Source organism: Oncorhynchus nerka, linkage group LG18 (genome assembly GCF_034236695.1).
Source record: "Oncorhynchus nerka isolate Pitt River linkage group LG18, Oner_Uvic_2.0, whole genome shotgun sequence".
Lineage (NCBI taxonomy): Eukaryota > Metazoa > Chordata > Actinopteri > Salmoniformes > Salmonidae > Oncorhynchus > Oncorhynchus nerka.
The window spans coordinates 55644573-55662570 of NC_088413.1; the positions used below are offsets into that span (position 1 = coordinate 55644573).

At 43.8% G+C, this 17998-nt stretch overlaps 1 protein-coding gene across 1 annotated transcript in view; it reads right to left on the reverse strand.

Moving 5' to 3' along the window:
• Positions 1 to 17998, reverse strand: part of syne2b (spectrin repeat containing, nuclear envelope 2b) — a 152132-nt gene that overhangs the window by 48780 nt on the left and 85354 nt on the right. The window contains exons 74-92 of the mRNA XM_065003352.1: positions 16050 to 16163; positions 15682 to 15834; positions 15383 to 15592; positions 15176 to 15280; positions 11135 to 11227; positions 10800 to 10904; positions 9091 to 9702; positions 7614 to 7805; positions 5623 to 5826; positions 4583 to 4717; positions 4316 to 4431; positions 3177 to 3288; positions 2910 to 3044; positions 2508 to 2663; positions 2135 to 2329; positions 1481 to 1582; positions 1019 to 1138; positions 387 to 587; positions 18 to 191 (exon numbers count right to left, since the gene is read on the reverse strand). Coding sequence (XP_064859424.1) covers positions 18 to 191; positions 387 to 587; positions 1019 to 1138; positions 1481 to 1582; positions 2135 to 2329; positions 2508 to 2663; positions 2910 to 3044; positions 3177 to 3288; positions 4316 to 4431; positions 4583 to 4717; positions 5623 to 5826; positions 7614 to 7805; positions 9091 to 9702; positions 10800 to 10904; positions 11135 to 11227; positions 15176 to 15280; positions 15383 to 15592; positions 15682 to 15834; positions 16050 to 16163 — 3234 coding nt within the window. The remainder of the gene's footprint in view (positions 1 to 17; positions 192 to 386; positions 588 to 1018; positions 1139 to 1480; positions 1583 to 2134; positions 2330 to 2507; positions 2664 to 2909; positions 3045 to 3176; positions 3289 to 4315; positions 4432 to 4582; positions 4718 to 5622; positions 5827 to 7613; positions 7806 to 9090; positions 9703 to 10799; positions 10905 to 11134; positions 11228 to 15175; positions 15281 to 15382; positions 15593 to 15681; positions 15835 to 16049; positions 16164 to 17998) is intronic.

Below are 17998 nucleotides of genomic sequence, written 5' to 3' on the forward strand. Positions count from 1 at the left end.
AATTCTATGGTGCCTACCTGTAATATCCACTGCATCCTGGTGCCTCTCTCCAGGGCCTGCTGCTGCAGTTGGGTCACCCTCTCCTGGAGGCCCCTCATCCCTCCCTCCCACCTCTGGAGGGTGCTCTCTGCGACTCTCGTGGATAGGTGCTGCAGGGTCCCCAGGTGGATCCCCAGGAACTGGAAGAACTTCTGTCAAATCCATAAGAACCATAGCAGGAAGAAGGAACAATAGCACCAATGCATGCTGTTTCAATACCAAGGATTACACAAGAAGCCATATCTTGGTTTCTATGGTGGCTGAATGAAAACTGAATCCAAGGTAGCTATCTAATCGCACTTGATTGGATCAGTACACAATGGAGGATCTGAATGGTGTGCGCTCACCGAATGTGTGCTAAGGCAGTCCTGTAGCCCAGTCCTGGTGTGGAGCTCCAGACCAGGCCTCTGCGAGAGACGCTCTGAGCCCAGGGTGACCAGCACTTCCAGGCCATGTAGCAGCCTCTCAAACTGCTGCTGGAGATCCATACTGGCCCTCAGCTCCTCACGTCTGGCGCCCACAGAGCCCAACACACTTTCCAGCACAACCTAAATACACATTATAAACAGTATGATATCCACATGCAGTAAGTTTACATGATAACACACATGGTCATACGTAACCACACGCTCAGAACTAATATCTTCATCGTTATGTATGGGGTCACGGTTTCGGCATTCAAATGTATGGTCACTCCCACTGAATGTGTTCATTACTCCGATTCCATTGAGCAAGGCCTTGTTTTAATGGAATGTAGTTCCAAAGATAAGTCGGACAGCAGTCATTCTGAGTCAAATAAAAATAAATAAAAGAGGGAGAGGTTGAAAGTAAGGTCAGCTCTATTCCAAATAATTTAACTGAGGTCACTTATTTCATTGGGTAATATAATAGACTAATGTCATATCATGGAGTCTCAGCATGGTCCATGTAGTTCAGTACATATGTGTTCAGGTGTAGGTGTTATACAGGACTACTGTACCTCCAGCTTGTAGGCCTCCTCTATGAGTGTGGAGGGCAGACCCTGTCTCTCTGCCCTCTCCTGCAGGGAGGACACCTGGCTGGACTGAAGCTGCAGCTCTCCCTGGACCTGCACCACAGCCTAAACACACACAATGCAAATACACAGGTCAAACAGCCCACACCCTCAGCTGATCCCTCAGACCCATCAGATGTTTATCAAATCAGTGGAGGGGTGTCCACTTTGTTGTTTTTTGTAATGGATATTGCGCCTTCGAAGGTGATCACTAAATATCATGGTCATTTAATGACAGTTTGTGGATGGTTCATCCAGATGAGAACATCTTTAAGTTGGACATGAATTAATGACTTAGCTGTAAGCTATCCACATAGAAGGATTTATAGTAGACCCAACTAGAACTATTTAACATGGATAGATTTACTTATGACTATTAATGACTACATATGAATGAGTTTACAGTACCTGTAGCTGCTTGCAAGTGTCTTGAGGGACAGCTTCGTTAGTCATTTGTTGTACGGCCAACTTATTAGCAAGAAGGGCTGCATGCAACTCTTTTAAGAGTGTCTGTTGAGTTAGACCAACACAAAGTACAGTATACCAAAACAATTACTGCATAGCACAACAAATCAATATTTGATGCTGTGTTACATATCATATCCTTACGATAAGTCAAAACATTACAAACTGTACAGTTTTAAGTGAGACAAGGCGATGTTAAGTTAAGAGATCATTTCAAATCCCTATCCACCAAGTAAACACAATCTAAACATCTAACAAGACAGACAAAAATCCACCATATAGTAATACAACATACTGATGTGCACTGTACCTAGAATGCTCATTGGCTGAAAGCTGTGGTATATCAGATGGTATACCACGGGTATGACAAAACACTTATGTTTACTCTTCTAATTATGTTGGAAACCAGTTTATCATAACAATAAGGCACCTCGGGAGTTTGTGGCATATGGCCAATATACCATGGCTAAGGGCTGTATCCAGGCACTCCACATTACATCATGCATAAGAACAGCCCTTAGCCGTGGTATATTGGCCATATACCACACCCCCTTAATTCCTTAAATAAACTACAGGGAGTGCAGTGGTGGTTCTGACCTGGTGATGGCCTGTCTTCTCCAGCTGGGCCTGCAGCTGCTTCTCTCTGGCAGCCAGACCGCTCTGGACCACAGGCAGGAGTTTACCTAGGTGATCCACACACAGATGACCTCCACCTGACCCCAAAACACCAATTACCTCTGACCCCTGGGAGGTCAGCTCACCACCCAGGGTCACCAGCTCTGCTGCCAGAGTCTGCGAACAAAGATCAAACACATAGACACACATTGAGTCAATAGTCTCATTCAACTGACTGAACTCTGCACTGAACACGCATCAAATTTGGAATCAACTAAAACATAGTTATGAAAACCAAACCATATGGTTTGAAGTACTTTGGTGGCGATTGAGAGTGCTTTAGTGTTGACCCTACCTCGAGTTGCATCAGCTGGAGCTGTGTGTCCTCGTGTGACTTCCCTGAGGGGGACTGCAGGAGCCGGGTCAGTGAGGACAGAGATAGGCCCACCCCACATAGCACCTCAAACAGACCCTCATCCAGCCTCTGATGAACCTCCTCATCCGGCACAGACTGGAAAGACAAGCCATAGAAACATCAAATATAGAGAGTGATCATTAAAACCAACATGGAGAAAGTGACAACCCTAAAAGAAAACTGATTTTAAAGAATACTTTGTCTGACTATTTTTCTCACATGGAATTGAATCTCTTCTCCGGTGATACCCTTTTCCCAATTCCATGAAAACGGTGATATGTTAATGAGCCATGATGTCCTGAGACTGACTTGAATTCTACACCCACAGATCAGTTCCCTCACCTGAGTCACCACCTCACTGGCAGTCTGGCCCAGCTCCCGCAGCCGACATATGTGTGTCTGTATGTCCTGAATGCTGTGGGAGTCAATGAGACTACTGGCTGATCCATTGCTCTGACTGACAGATGAGTCTGTCCCCTTTAGAGTGAAAGAAAGAACTCACGTACAGTATGACCCCATTTGTACTCCACATTTACACAAACACACATACCCACTGTGGAACACTACACACTTGAAAATGTGTGTCATTTAAGAGTGGGAGCTGCTTACATCAGAAGGACCTTGCTGTGCAGTCTGCTCCAAGGCCAGAAGCTGGTTGTGAAGGTGTGTCCACTTCCTTTGGACCCCTGCCTCCCCCACTCCTTCAGGTTCAACAGGAACTCTAAGGAATGAGTTGCAGTTCAGCCTGGTCTCATAGACTGGAATCCGATCATGAGTATGATATGTTACATTTGGTATGGTTACAAAAAAAAGCAAGGCAGGTGGTTGGTTGGTCAGGGTGGATGGATGGGCGGATGCTACTTACTACTTTTTAGCTACTTTGCAACTACTTATCATGTTAGCTATCCCTTCCCCTAACCCTAACCTTAATACTTTTAGCTAAACCTTCCCCTAACCCTAACCGTAAGCCTTTATTCTAACTCCTAACCTTTAACCCCTAGCCAACGTAGAATTGGAATACGTAACATATCATACGTTTTTAAAATTCATAACATATTGTACATTTTGCAAATTTGTGACATATTATACGTTTTTAAATTTCGTAACATAACATATGAATTGTAATTCATAACATATCATACGAAATGGATGATGGACATCCACAAATTAATACATACCATACAAAACGTAACATATCATGCTAAATGGAGTGTTTGAGATTGACGTACATAATAATACGAAATGCTTTGATACCAAGTTGTGCAGTTAGATGGTTGTCAGAACCACACACAGCCTGGGAGAACTCCACTGAGAACACAATCATAATAATTTTTATATAGCTGACATTTTTAGTCTCTGAGAAGAAATGAAGGTCCATCTAAATGAATCTCTCCCACTCTCACTGAAGAGAAGCACAGAGAAATGAAAATGTAATAGACAAACAAAGTAATTACTTCTAACTCTCTGTGCCATGCTGTGTTTTTTTCCTCTGACAATGGCAAAGATCACATTGTAAAATGATTATTTGGGGAAAGAGCTGATTCTATTTCAAGAACATGATTATGATTATGGAACAAAAGCATAGATTTGTAGAGAATGTGGACAACCACAACTACTCAATCCCCTTCTCCCGAGTGAAGGAAAAAACACCATCAAAAGATGATTGTCTAAAAATTGTGTATAGCATCGTTCATGATTTATTCTAGCTCCAAAGCCTACAGACTGGAGCACTCTAAGGGAATCAGTACCGTGTGGATGGCTCAGGTTGATCCTTTTGGGCCTGGCTGTGGAGACGACCTCTACTCCCCTGCTGGGCGATAGCCTTGGTCAGGCCTCTCTGCTCACTCAGCTCCTGCTCCAATTCCTGCAGGGGGACAAAAATAACAGCCACGACTAGCAAACACTGTACTTATAATTCTTCACTGGGCATCATCATATGTGAATTTGTCAATACAATTAAAGTCCAATAAATAGCCAGCCACACTCTCCGTTCAGACATGTTTTGGACAGTTTACCTTCTGCTGTTGAAAGCTGGTCTGTCTAAAGAGTTTGTTCTTGGAGGAAGAGAGAATCTCCTGGACACTGCCGCTACGCTGCAGTCTGCCCTCTAGAGGAAGCTTTCTGGGTGATGACGGTGACGGTGATGGCACCTTCAGAGGATGGAAAGAACAAGGAAGACGGCAAGAGAGAGAGAGACATTTCTGTTGTTTGAGTAAAATATTCACAGTCGTGACTTGGAACATAGTGCCCAGTCTCAGGATGTATTACTCATTAACATTACAAGGCTTGTTTCTGTGTTTTCGTCAACAAGCGGGTTTTACACCCCTTGTTGAAATAAAAACTTGCCACAGGAACTAAAGCATTAGGAAGTGATAATGATCTCTTTGACATTTCAATTTAAACATTTTTAAAATCCAATTTTCTCCCCAATTTCGTGGTATCCAATTGCTAGTAATTACTATCTTGTCTCATCGCTACAACTCCCGTACTGGCTCGGGAGAGAAGAAGGTCGAAAGCCATGCGTCCTCCGAAACACAACCCAACCAAGCCGCACTGCTTCTTAACACAGCGCGCATCCAACCCGGAAGCCATTCGCACCAATGTGTCGGAGGAAACACCGTGCACCTGGCTACCTTGGTTAGCACACACTGCGCCCGGCCCGCCACAGGAGTCGCTGGTGCGCGATGAGACAAGGATATCCCTACCGGCCAACCCTCCCTAACCCGGACAGTGCTAGGCCAATTGTGCGTCGCAGGCTGCGACAGAGCCTGGGCGCGGACCCAGAGTCTCTGGTGGCACAGCTAACGCTGCGATGCAGTGCCCTACTGCACCACTCGGGAGGCCCTGACATTTTACTTTAACAATAGCTGTTTGTTTATCTGGAAGCTTGGTAACATTGTCATGGAGAGATTACCAAATAGACAAAACACCTACTCCACTGTCAGTGTCATCAGCAGACAGCTCTTTTGCAGAAGTTCAGTGAGTGTGTGTGCGTGTATGTGTGTGTGCACGCATGTGTGTTTATGTGTGCACGTGGCTCTCTGTTTGGATGTACCTGCTCCTCTGTATGTGTGCTGGTGTGCATCTGCTCATGGCTCTGTCTCTCCTGCAACAACAGCTGGAAGGTGACCAGGCTGGTCTTGAGCAGCTCCAGTTTGGAGGAGAGGGCCTCAGCCTCCTGGTGGGACCCTGCTGAGCCCTCCTGCTGCTCCAGGACAGACAGACTGGCTACCTTCTGCTCTATCTCCAGGAACATCTCCTACACACACACACACACACACAACATTGCCTCATTTTAGTACCTAATTCTCACGAAGAACAATAAAAGGAAGTGGCCCGAGACACCTGCAGCAGCGTGAGTGCTAATGTCATCAGAACACAGTGTCCTGGGAGAGTAAGTAGAGCACAATCCCATTCACACTGGTTAATCCCCTAAAGGTGTGAACCTGAGCACACAGACTCTCTCCATGGATCAACTATATCTAGGGAATAGGGTATACACTATACAGTACAGACTCATACTATGAATACAGTATATTTTCCTGCAGCTAGCTCGCTCTCCAACCAGGGTGCATGCAAAACACTGATGAAGGCTAAGGAATTAAACATGTCAGTTTTATCAATAATTAATGTTTTTTTTTATCAACTCCCACTGTCCTCCAAGAATTGCTGATGCTCCTTTAATGTGTCACTTTTAATAGGTTGACCCACATCACCTGCCAGAGTGTACCAGGTTTGACTGACCCACATCACATGCCAGAGTGTACCAGGTTTGACTGACCCACATCACCTGCCAGAGTGTACCAGGTTTGACTGACCTACAGCACCTGAGGCAGGTGCTAGGAGTTATAAGGCTCCATGTGAAAGGCAACCTGCTAGGGTTAGAGTCCATTTGGGATTGAGGTTGTGAAAAGGGTGGTTCCTGGAAAAAGGGTGTACAGGGTTCTCTAAAGATGTTGATCAATTTAAATATGAGGCTAGATCCTATGTTTTTGTTTGCCTACAAAGCCTTCATTCAAATCTGTCGTGCTATAGGAATGTGTTTACCCTCTGAAACTTTAATGCTGGGATCAGATTACACGCCCAGAGAATCCAGGCTGGATAGTACCAGGTTTATTCTAGATTGAAAAGGTGATAGCTAAGAATATATTGTGAACACTGTTGATGTAAAAAAGTAAGAACATAATCGTCTATATTCCAGAACTGGCTGGTCCTACAAGTGATTTTCCAATGATTTGCCCACATCACCACAGCAATCATAACTAATGCTTCATTGCTGCATGTCTTTGTTTAGCGTGTCTAAGGTCATGCAAGGAAATGACACTGTAAAACTATTAGCTAATTCCATTTACAAATAGCCATTTGGAGTAATTCCCTGCAAATCAGAACAGTTAGTGCACTTGACAAAAGCCTATCTAGTACAACTGATCGTGGCCATGTGGCCTGCACCTTTAGAAAATACACTGCACCCTGAAGACAAATACCAGCAACACATTAGCTGGACTTCACTGTTTGTTCAACCTTGCCTCATTTCAAACACTAACCTATCTGCCTGTGAGACAGCAGCACTTTCTATCCAACAACCGGTGGTGTTTACTAAGACTGAATGAAAAAACAACAACTCCCACCTGCAGCAGTAGGCAAAGCAGCTACAAAGCAGGAAAATGACTGTTGATGAACCTTGATCACTGGTGATTTAGAAAGACTTTCAACTATGGACAAGGCAGGTCAATAAATTAGAGGTTGTTAAAGGAAATAAACCTAATAGTCAAAGCAGATGATTGGCATGACATCAGAACGACTGACAGTGATGTACATCATTAATATGACGCCGCTATTTGTGGTTGTAAGTAGATACCGAATCCCTCTCGTGTGCTAAAGAAAAGCATGAGCAAACCGATAAGACGAATACACACAAGTTTATGATACTGAGGCGTCTCTTATATCCTTGCTATTAACTACCATGCCTGGGGAAGTTCCTGGATAAAGCCCCACTCGGCAGGCCCTCCACAGAGCTGAACTTTGACACCCGTCTGCAGTTCTTACCTGGCACGTGAGGAGCTGCTGCTCCACACTGTCCTGCATGCTGGCAGTGGCGGCCCGCTCCAGCACTCCAAGGGTGTGCTGGGCTCTCTCCAGCCAAACCTCTAGCTGGGTGGCCTGCTCACTGTAGGCATTAAGCACCTCCAGAGTGGGGCAGGGCCCAGTCAAGGCTGGGGCTGGGAACACCCCTAGGGCCTGGGACACAGACACACAGCCACTGAGATTCCTCCTGTACCAATCACCTCCCCCTCACAATCGGCTAGTAGGGACAGCAGATAGGAGGAGAGGGAGTGGATGACATTCTTAACTAATACTAGTATACACTGACAGTAACTGACAGGCACTGGCCGGTGAGTACTCAGGCTACAGCTGACTGTCCTGGGGATTTCGGCACTTAAAAATCTACTTCTCACACCACCCCATTCTCTTTCTTTTTCTCTCTTTTGTCTCCTCACTATTTCTCCATCTCTTTCTTTTTCTCTGTCTATCTGTCTCTCTCCCTCTTTCTTTTTCTCTGTCTGTCGGGTCTCTCTCTCTTTCTCTTTCTTTTCTCTATCGGTCGTCTCTTTCTCTGTCTGTTTCTCTCTCTCTCTCCCAGATTGACTCTGCCTCTAGTTCTCTCTTTCTTTCACCCATGGTGCCCCACCCATCTGTGGCCAAAGCCACTTCCTGAAAAGAGTGGCAGGTAGGCTCAGAGGGAGCTCCGGTGACAGGGCCTCATTATCACACACCCAGTTAGAGGCCCCAGGCCACGGGGGCGGGGCTGAGACAGAAGAGGTGGATCTACTGGCAGACCAGTCAGCTGAATCGGCAAACCTCCTTATTCGCTCCTTCAATATTTTATCTTTCTCTCTGATGTACTATCTGTTGTTGTTTCCTCTTTCTTCTGTTATGCCAGTTCTTTTAAATGTGTTCTCCCGTTTCTCTCCTGTCAGCACATATGCACATATAGATGTTTGAGGCACAGACAGTGTGAGAATAAGATGTAACACCATGGTTAGCACCATGAGTCACTCAAGCCCTCTACACTGCTGTACATTACAGTCTTAACTTTACATCACACAGATCACTCAACAGGGATTATTGAAATCATTCACAAATGTGCATCATTATAATTATCAGCATCATTACTGTGTAAACCCATTCCATTAACGTGACACTACAGTTGTGAACAGACCTGGGTTCAAATACTCTTTGAAATACTTCAAATACTTTGAAGGTTTGCTTTATTCTGCCTGTAGTGACAGATGGGTGTGGTTTTGCAGTTTTGGGACCATTCTATTGGTTCCATTAAGCAGACAAGTTCAATCAAGCACAGGTAAAGTGCTTGAAACGATTTCAAAAAGTATTTGAACCCAGGTCTTTGTGAAACATCGTTTAAGACCCACTCGTGTGTGCACTCGTAGACCACTGTGGTTGCATGGTTAGCAGGGGTTAGGACTGTTGGGCCTGTATTGTACTGGGACGTTTCAGTGCTTACCAGGGTTGCTGCTGGATGCACACCCTCCATGTCCTCTTCGGTTGGTTTGAGTGTGGTCTGGGGGACAGTGTGTGTGCTGACCACGCCCAGGGTGGTGGTGGTGGGTGTCTCCTCAGGTGCTGCTAGAGGGGTAGATGCCTCAACTTGCACAGGTGTCTGGTGTGTGAGATCAGAGGCTGTGTGTGTCTGTCCAGTGGATACATTGAGTGCCATTTCTATAGGCTGGGATGGTGCCGTGAGCAACCCTGTCTGAGGTGCGCTTTTTTTCTTTCTGGGCATTGGCTGGGGCACTGTGGGCCTCTGCTCTGGAACAACCAGAGCCTTCTCAGAGGGTGGCTGAACCAGACAGGCCTGCCCTGCCTCAGATAACACCAGCCTACTATCCACCTTTGACAGTCTCATCGTTGGTAAAATGACTGGAGTTACTGTCTGGATGTCTTTGGGGACACTTGTGTCCACTGTGACCTCAGTGAGTGTCTGTACATCCTCTGTGAGTATATGTGCAGCAGGTGAGCCCCCTGGGTGTGTGTGTGTGTCTCTGATGTGTGTCTTCAGCCCCTCTGGGTGGCTGTCATCCCCCCTCCATGCAAGCCCCCTCTGTCCCATGAGCTCCTGACACAGAAAGAGAGAGACGGGGGGAGTAGATCATTTGGCTGGATTTATTTCTCTTTTCTTCAGTTTTGCCACATAAGAAGAAGCAGCTGTATTTGTTCACAAAGGAAAAATGAAAAAGAACATCCTACAGTACAGTACATGCAGAAGTATTAAGACTAAGTACTCTATTAATATCAATTAAGTTCAATCAGTGCATTTTCATGGCCAACAGTCATCTTGGTAGTGTATACTTTACTATAAACGTACTTGCTTGGGACTGTATCTAAAGTATAAATGGGAAAATACTAATTCCAAGAATATAGTTTTCCATGCCGTCCTGCTTCCAGGCAGTGGTGGAATAGTGTGTAAACAGCATATTATGCAAAACGATCATAACTCATTGAAATACAATGCATATGTGTGTAAGCAAACACATAGAGTAATAAACTAAACAGATATGCATATTGCGTCGAGGCATGTGCAATTATACTCAGAGTCTTAAGGGTCAACAACGTCTAATAAATGTATATTATACATTATTAAAACAGGATTCACAAATGTGGTTACCAGTATACGATTTTATGGAAAGTCCAAATAATTATCAACGTATCAATATCAAGTACGTTTTTTGATCATCAAACAACAACAAAAAGGACCCATGCAGTACAATATAGTATCCTTTTTAAAAACGCACCCCACATCATCAACTCCTTTCTTTCCCTTCCAGTTAGAGGAATTGTCTTTGTTGTAAAAGAGGTGGTCTGCCAGCTATCAGTAACCGGGGATGAACCAGATTCACATGAGCCTACTCCCTGACAGTTCACTGGATAGCATGCTTAGTTGTCATTTATCACGTAAACGTATAAAACTATAAAAATCGGAATTCGAATTCCTGACAATGTGTTAACAGAATGTTCAGACTCATACTGCAACCTGTGAGAATCAAACTGCAGTGTGATAGAATATCTGGGATTCTTCCGCCATGTAAATGCACCGAACGTAGATCGAGATAGAGAGGGAGTCTAAACAATGGGTTCTACTCCAGACTAGGTCTAGGACACAATACATTGGGACTTGGAGGATTTTGAGAGTTGAATGGAGGGGGGTGTGTTTACCATGCTTTCAGACAGAGACTGTGTTCTGACTGTGCCCACAGGTTTTGATAAAGCTTCGGACACACTTGTTCCTGAGGCGACCGAGAGACCCACTACAGAGAGGTCCTGAAGAGACATGAGCAGTGTTACAATGTGGACACTACTCAGATACAGCATCAGTCATTATTATGTTATCATCCATGAGAAAACCATACACAGTCATTCATTAAGGCACTAAAACAGTCATGTTATTATGTAATGTTATGTTCTTTCATATGAGGGTTGTTATACATGTTACATCATACAGTGCTGTTAGGTGCCATTGTCTGACTCCCATAGATGGAGGTGTCTGGTACCTGTTCAGTTGTGTCCTGACTCTGTTCCATGGCTGTGCTTCCCCCTTCTTCCTCAGCTGCAGCACGGCTCCCTTCTGCTGCAACCTCGGGGTCCTGACCAGAACAGCAACACAGTGGAGACAGTCAATAACAAATCACAAACATTTTAATGAAATAATAGGCAACAACAAAAAACATCAAAACTATAAAAACACCCTGGTTCTAAAATAAGGTGCAGATATATGAGTAAAAACAAACGTTTTAAAAACTTCTCATAGATGTTTTGGTAAAAGTCATTGGCAAAGATTGCACCACATTGCCCCCTAGAGGTAATCAATCACATCGGCAGCAGTACCCTCAACATTCTGAAAAGTAAAGAGGAAGACTTGAGGGGACGGCATTAAATAACAACGACCCACCTGAAAACAAAATAGCAACATAGAGAATTGAAAAAAAATAAATAGAGAAGATACTGATTTTATTGTCAAAGTAAAAATATGTGGAAAGAAACTGAACACAGACAAGCAAATTTCCAGAATGTGTGTGAGACCAGCAAGGAGGAAGAGGAGGAGGAAGAGGAAACATGGGAACAAGATTATAGGGAAGCAGGGTTGGATATAGTGCCTCCCAGTGCTGCAGTGAAACAGGGGGCAGAGTGACCCACGGGCATGTCACAGGAAGGCCAGGGGCAGTGATGTCAGAGGGTCCAGTAGGACACTGGAGCTTTGCCCCAGACAGCCACCACAGAGTCTCCTCTCCCCTCCTCCTCTTTTTCCTACCCTCCCTCTTCCTCCTCCACAGGACATGACACGCCCCTGGACTCCTGCCACGCCAAGTCAAGGACACATGCACAGACATACAAAGAAGCTGAATGATGGGAACACATGCACGTCCCGGAATAGAAGCGCACTCTAAAAGGAGTGTATGACAAAGATAGATTGAGAATTAGAATGAGCAATGCTCTTATTTGGTAGACATTTAAATATAATTGGTTTAGTCATGCTTCAGTGTTGTGTGTTGCATTAGGCACATGGAAAAAATGGAAAAAATGTCATGAATCGTTGGAGTTTTACAGAACCGTAAACCCATACTAGAAACTGTAGGAATGGACACTGTCTTTGAGACTTACTCACTGTACTCACATTGGTCGCCTTATTGCAGGTCAGGGGTCATGTGTGGTGGGCTGGACGGGACTCATGTGTCATAGGCAGGGGGGGGGGTCTCTATGTCTCGCTCTTAAACACAATCTATTCAGAAACTCCTATCCACCCTCTGTGAATATTAAGTAACTTCCCTGGAATCTAGGATATCCTCATCTCTATAACTTTTTGGAGTTTACTGTATCTTTGTGTTATATGACTATATCTCAGATCACTTTAAATTGATGTCCCACTGCTTTCACAGGTTATATGTTCACCCACTTTATAATATTTAGCTAATGTCAGTAAACTGAATGCATGGCAATATATACATACAGTTGAAGAAGGAAGTTGACATACACCTTAGCCAAATACATTTAAACTCAGTTTTTCACAATTCCTGACATTTAAATCTGAGTAGAAATTCCCTGTCTGAGGTCAGTTAGGATCACCACTTTATTTTAAGAATATGAAATGTCAGAATAATAGTAGAGAGAATGATTTATTTCAGCTTTTACTTAGTTCATCACATTCCCAGTGGGTCAGAAGTTTACATACACCCAATTAGTATCTGGTAGCACTGTCTTTAAATTGTTTAACTTGGGTCAAACATTTTGGGTATCCTTCCACAAGCTTCCCACAATAAGTTGGGTGAATTTTGGCCCATTCCTCCTGACAGAGCTGGTTTAACTTAGTCAGGTTTGTAGCCCTCCTTGCTTGCACACGCTTTATCAGTTCTGCCCACAAATGTTCTATAGATTGAGGTCAGGGCTTTGTGATGGCCACGCCAACCATTACTTTGCTGTCCTTAAGCCATTTTGCCACAACTTTGGAAATATGCTTGGGGTCATTGTCCATTTTGAAGACCCATTTGCGACCAAGCTTTAACTTCCTTGAGATGTTGCTTCAATATATCCACAATTGTCCTTCATGATGCCATCTTCACGGTTGGGATGGTGGTCTTTGGCTTGCAAGACCCCCTTTTTTCCTCCAAACATAACAATAGTCATTATGGCCAAACAGTTCTATATTTGTTTCATCAGACCAGAGGACATTTCTCCAAAAAGTATGATCTTTGTCACCATGTGCATTTGCAAACCATAGTCTGGCTTTTTTATGGCGGATTTGGAGCAGTGGCTTCTTCCTTGCTGAGCGGCCTTTCAGGTTATGGCGATATAGGACTCGTTTTACTGTGTATATAGATACTTTTGTACCTGTTTCCTCCAGCATCTTCACAAGGTATTTTGCTGTTGTTCTGGTATTGATTTGCACTTTTCGCACCAAAGTACGTTCATCTCTAGGAGTCTCCTTCCTGAGCGGTATGACGGCTGCGTGGTCCCATGGTGTTAATACTTGCGTACAATGGTTTGTACAGATTAACTTGCTACCTTCAGGCGTTTGGAAATTGGTTCCAAGGATGAACCAGACTTGTGGAGGTCTACAATTTTTTTTCTGAGGTCTTGGCTGATTTCTTTAGATTTTTCCATGATGTCAAGCAAAGAGGCACTGAGTTTGAAGGTAGGCCTTGAAATACATCCACAGGTATACCACCAATTGAGTCAAATGATGTCAATTAGCCTATCCGAAGCTTTTAAAGCCATTACATAATTTTCTGGAATTTTCCAAGCTGTTTAAAGGCACAGTCAACTTAGTGTATGTAAACTTCTGACCCACTGGAATTGTGATACAGTGAAATAATCTGTCTGTAAACAATTGTTGGAAAAATGACTTGTCATGCACAAAGTAGATGTCCTTAACCGACTTGCCAAAACTATAGTTTGTTAGCAAGCAATTTGTGGAGTGGTTGAAAAACAAGTTTTATTGACTTTAGTGTATGTAAACTTCCGAATTCAACTGTATATACTGTATGTTGACAATAGGCCCTTTAATGATGGGTTGTTTGATGCTTCATGTCTGTCTCCTATTTTGAAACCTTTTCTCCTTTTGATAAACCTATATCCCCTATGTTATAAACATATATCCCCCTATCCCCTACTAATGTTAAATACATTATATATTATAATAAATGATTCATCATTTCTTAGGTGTTCGTTTTGTCTTTGAATATGGTATGTCCCTCCCCCTATGTAATAGTGAGGTCATCTTCTAAAAAGAAAGAATAGTAGAAAAACAAAGAGTTATGAAAAGCATGCAATGCTACTAGAAGACTGATGTCCTGCTTTATTAAGCACTACAAACTAACTAAGCACTAAGTCATTACAAATGTACCATTAAAAGCCACATGACATACGGAGCATGACCTGCCTACCCCTGACCAGTGTCTGTAATGTTAGAACAAGTCATCTACTCTCACATCTCATTTTTAGAATATAAATCAGATTACGGCTGACACAAAGTAGTGAGGTGAGACAGGTTAGAGGTAAGATGGGTGGCAGATGATGGGGGTGAGACAGCTGAGTGAGGGGGAGACAGCTGACTGAGGGGGAGACAGCTGAGTGAGGGTGAGACAGCTGAGTGAGGGGGAGACAGCTGAGTGAGGGTGAGACAGCTGAGTGAGGGTGAGACAGCTGAGTGAGGGTGAGACAGCTGAGTGAGGGTGAGACAGCTGAGTGAGGGGGAGACAGCTGAGTGAGGGGTAGACAGCTGAGTGAGGGTGAGACAGCTGAGTGAGGGGGAGACAGCTGAGTGAGGGGTAGACAGCTGAGTGAGGGGTAGACAGCTGAGTGAGGGTGAGACAGCTGAGTGAGGGTGAGACAGCTGAGTGAGGGTGAGACAGCTGATTGAGGGTGAGACAGCTGATTGAGGGTGAGACAGCTGAGTGAGGGTGAGACAGCTGAGTGGGAGTAAGACTTCAAAGGCTTCTAAACTATAATAGACAGCACAGACAGGTACAAGATACTACCAGGTAGACACATGCTAACAACATGTCAGACTGTCTACATATGGGTGACTTGGTTTTTACCCGACTCTTCTCCGTTCCCCAGCTGAGTCTCTGTTCAGGAGAAGACTTCAGCGCGTCTTCCTCTACATGGACTATCTGGATCTGGCCCTGCTCCACTCCATTCTCCTGCAAAAACAGAATATCCTGGTCAGGTTCAATCAATCACATTTATTTATAAAGCAATTTTTACATATTACAAAGTGCTTATACAGAAACCCAGCCTAAAACCTGAGGATCATTATAGTGTGGAGGTGACCCATGCAGTGGTGTGGCTGTAGGGAAGGATCTCACGTCTGCTTCCTCAGTGGCTGGTAATGTTGAGCTGGGCACAGAAACATTCTCTGTGGAAGAGGTGGGTACAGTTGGGCTAGGAGCAGGGACCTTCACTGGCAGTAAAGGGAGTGTCTGTTTCTTCACTATGAACTCCCCTGGAACCATCTGAAAATAAAGGAAAACAGTCATCCTGAGTGTACATTTGAGAAAGTGTGTTTGTGTGTAGGTGAGGAGTCATTTATTTGCCCAGCCACCTTCTCCAGCTCTTCTAGCTGCTGTTGGAGCTGCTCCACTCTCTGAAAGACAGTGAGGGTCTCCTCAGCCTTCTCTGGCAGACACAGGCCTGGCTTACAGCTCTGGATCTCTGCTATGGTCGTCCGCAAAGACTGGATCCTGTCCACACACACCTGTATAAGGATATACACACAGTGACTCACTTCTGGGTTACAGGAGGGAGACCAGGGCCTGTATTCATAAAGCGTCTCAGAGTAGGATTGACGATCTAGAATCAGGTTTCCCATTTGTTATTCATTATGATCTGAAAGGCAAAACTAATCCTAGAGCAGCACTCACTCTCTGTCCCAGGGCTAAACGTGCCAGACACTCCTTTCACCCAGCTCACCTTCAGGCTCTCCTCTCTGGGGCTGGGAAGAGTGTCAGGGGACGATAACAACGTCCTGATCTCAGTGACGTCCTTCTCCATCATCTTCACCTCCGTCTCTATAGCTTCCACCTCCTACACAATCAGAAAAGAACATTGAGCAATGCAGAGAGAGAAAGCGAGACAGAGTCTCTCAGAGCATTCACAGTCAGCCCACACCCCTATCAGATCACAGCAAAATTACAGTTTACTTGAACAGAGAAATACTCAAATCATGAGGCATCAAAGCCAAAGGAACTGAATAATATTAAGAAATACTATAGATGGAAGGAAATAGTGTGGAAACCTACCCTCAAAAAATGAGGCAACAACAAATTCCATCCCCTTTAGACAACTTCCTGGACAAAACGTAATAAGTGAAGGTGTAAACTTGGCAGTAGAAAACCTAAACAGTATATTTGACCTCTCAGCTTCCCTATCAAATCAAAAAAATGTAAAGAAGATTAACAACAATGACAAATGGTTTGATGAAGAATGTAAAAACCTAAGAAAGAAATTAAGAAACCTGTCCAACCAAAAACTTAGAGACCCAAAAAACCTGAGCCTACGCCTTCACTATGGTGAATCACTAAAACAATACAGAAATACACTACGGAAAAAGAAATAACAGCACGTCAGAAATCAGATCAATGTAATTGAAGAATCCATAGACTCTAACCACTTCTGGGAAAATTGTAAAACACTAAACAAACAACATGAAGAGTTATCTATCCAAAACTGAGATTTATGGGTAAACCACTTGTTCAATCTTTTTGGCCCTATACCAAAGAACAAACAGCAAAAACATATACCTGATCAAATACAAATCTTAGAATCAACTATTAAAGACTACCAGAAACCACTGGAATCTCCAATTACATTGAATGAACTACAGGACAAAATACAAAGCCTTCAACCCAAAAAGGTCTGTGGTGTTGATGGTATCCTCAATGAAATGTTAATATATAAAGGCCACAAATTCCAATTGGCTATACTTAAACTATTTAACATCAGCCTTAGCTCTGGCATCTTTCCCAATATTTGGTACCAAGGACTGATCACCCCAATCCACAAAAGTGGAGACAAATTTGGCCCCAATAACTACCTTGGGATATGCGTCTACAGCAAACTTTGAAAATCTTGTGCATTATCATTAACAGCAGACTTGTACATTTCCTAAATAAAAACAATGTACTGAGCAAATGCCAAATTGTATTTTTTACCAAATTACCATACGACAGACCACGTATTTATCCTGCACACCCTAATTGACAAACAAACAAACCAAAACAAAAGGCAAAGTCTTCTCATGCCTTGTTGATTTCAAAAAAGCTTTTGACTCAATTTGGCATGAGAGTCTGCTATACAAATTGAAGGAAAGTGGGGTTGGGGGAAAAACATACAACATTCTAAAATCCATGTAGAAGATGGCAGAGCTAAGTATGAGGTTATAATTGGCAAAAAAAACACACACATTTCTTTCCACAGGGCAGTGGGTTAAGACAGGGATGCAGCTTAAGCCCTAACCTCTTCAACATATATATCAACGAATTGGCGAAGGCACTAGATCAGTCTGCAGCACCCGGCCTCACCCTACTTGAATCTGAAGTCAAATGTCTACTGTTTGCTGATGATCTGGCGGTTCTGTCCCCAACCAAGGAGGGCCTACAGCAGCACCTAGATCTTCTGTACAGATTCTGTCAGACCTGGGCCCTGACAGTAAATCTCAGTAAGAGAAAAATAACAGTGTTCCAAAAAAGGTCCAGTTGCCAGGACCACAAATACAAATTCCAGCTAGACACCGTTGCCCTTGAGCACACAAAAAACTATACATCCCTTGGCCTAAACATCAGCGCCACAACTTCCACAAAGCTGTGAACGATCTGAGAGACAAGGCAAGAAGGGCCTTCTATGCCATCAAGAGGAACATA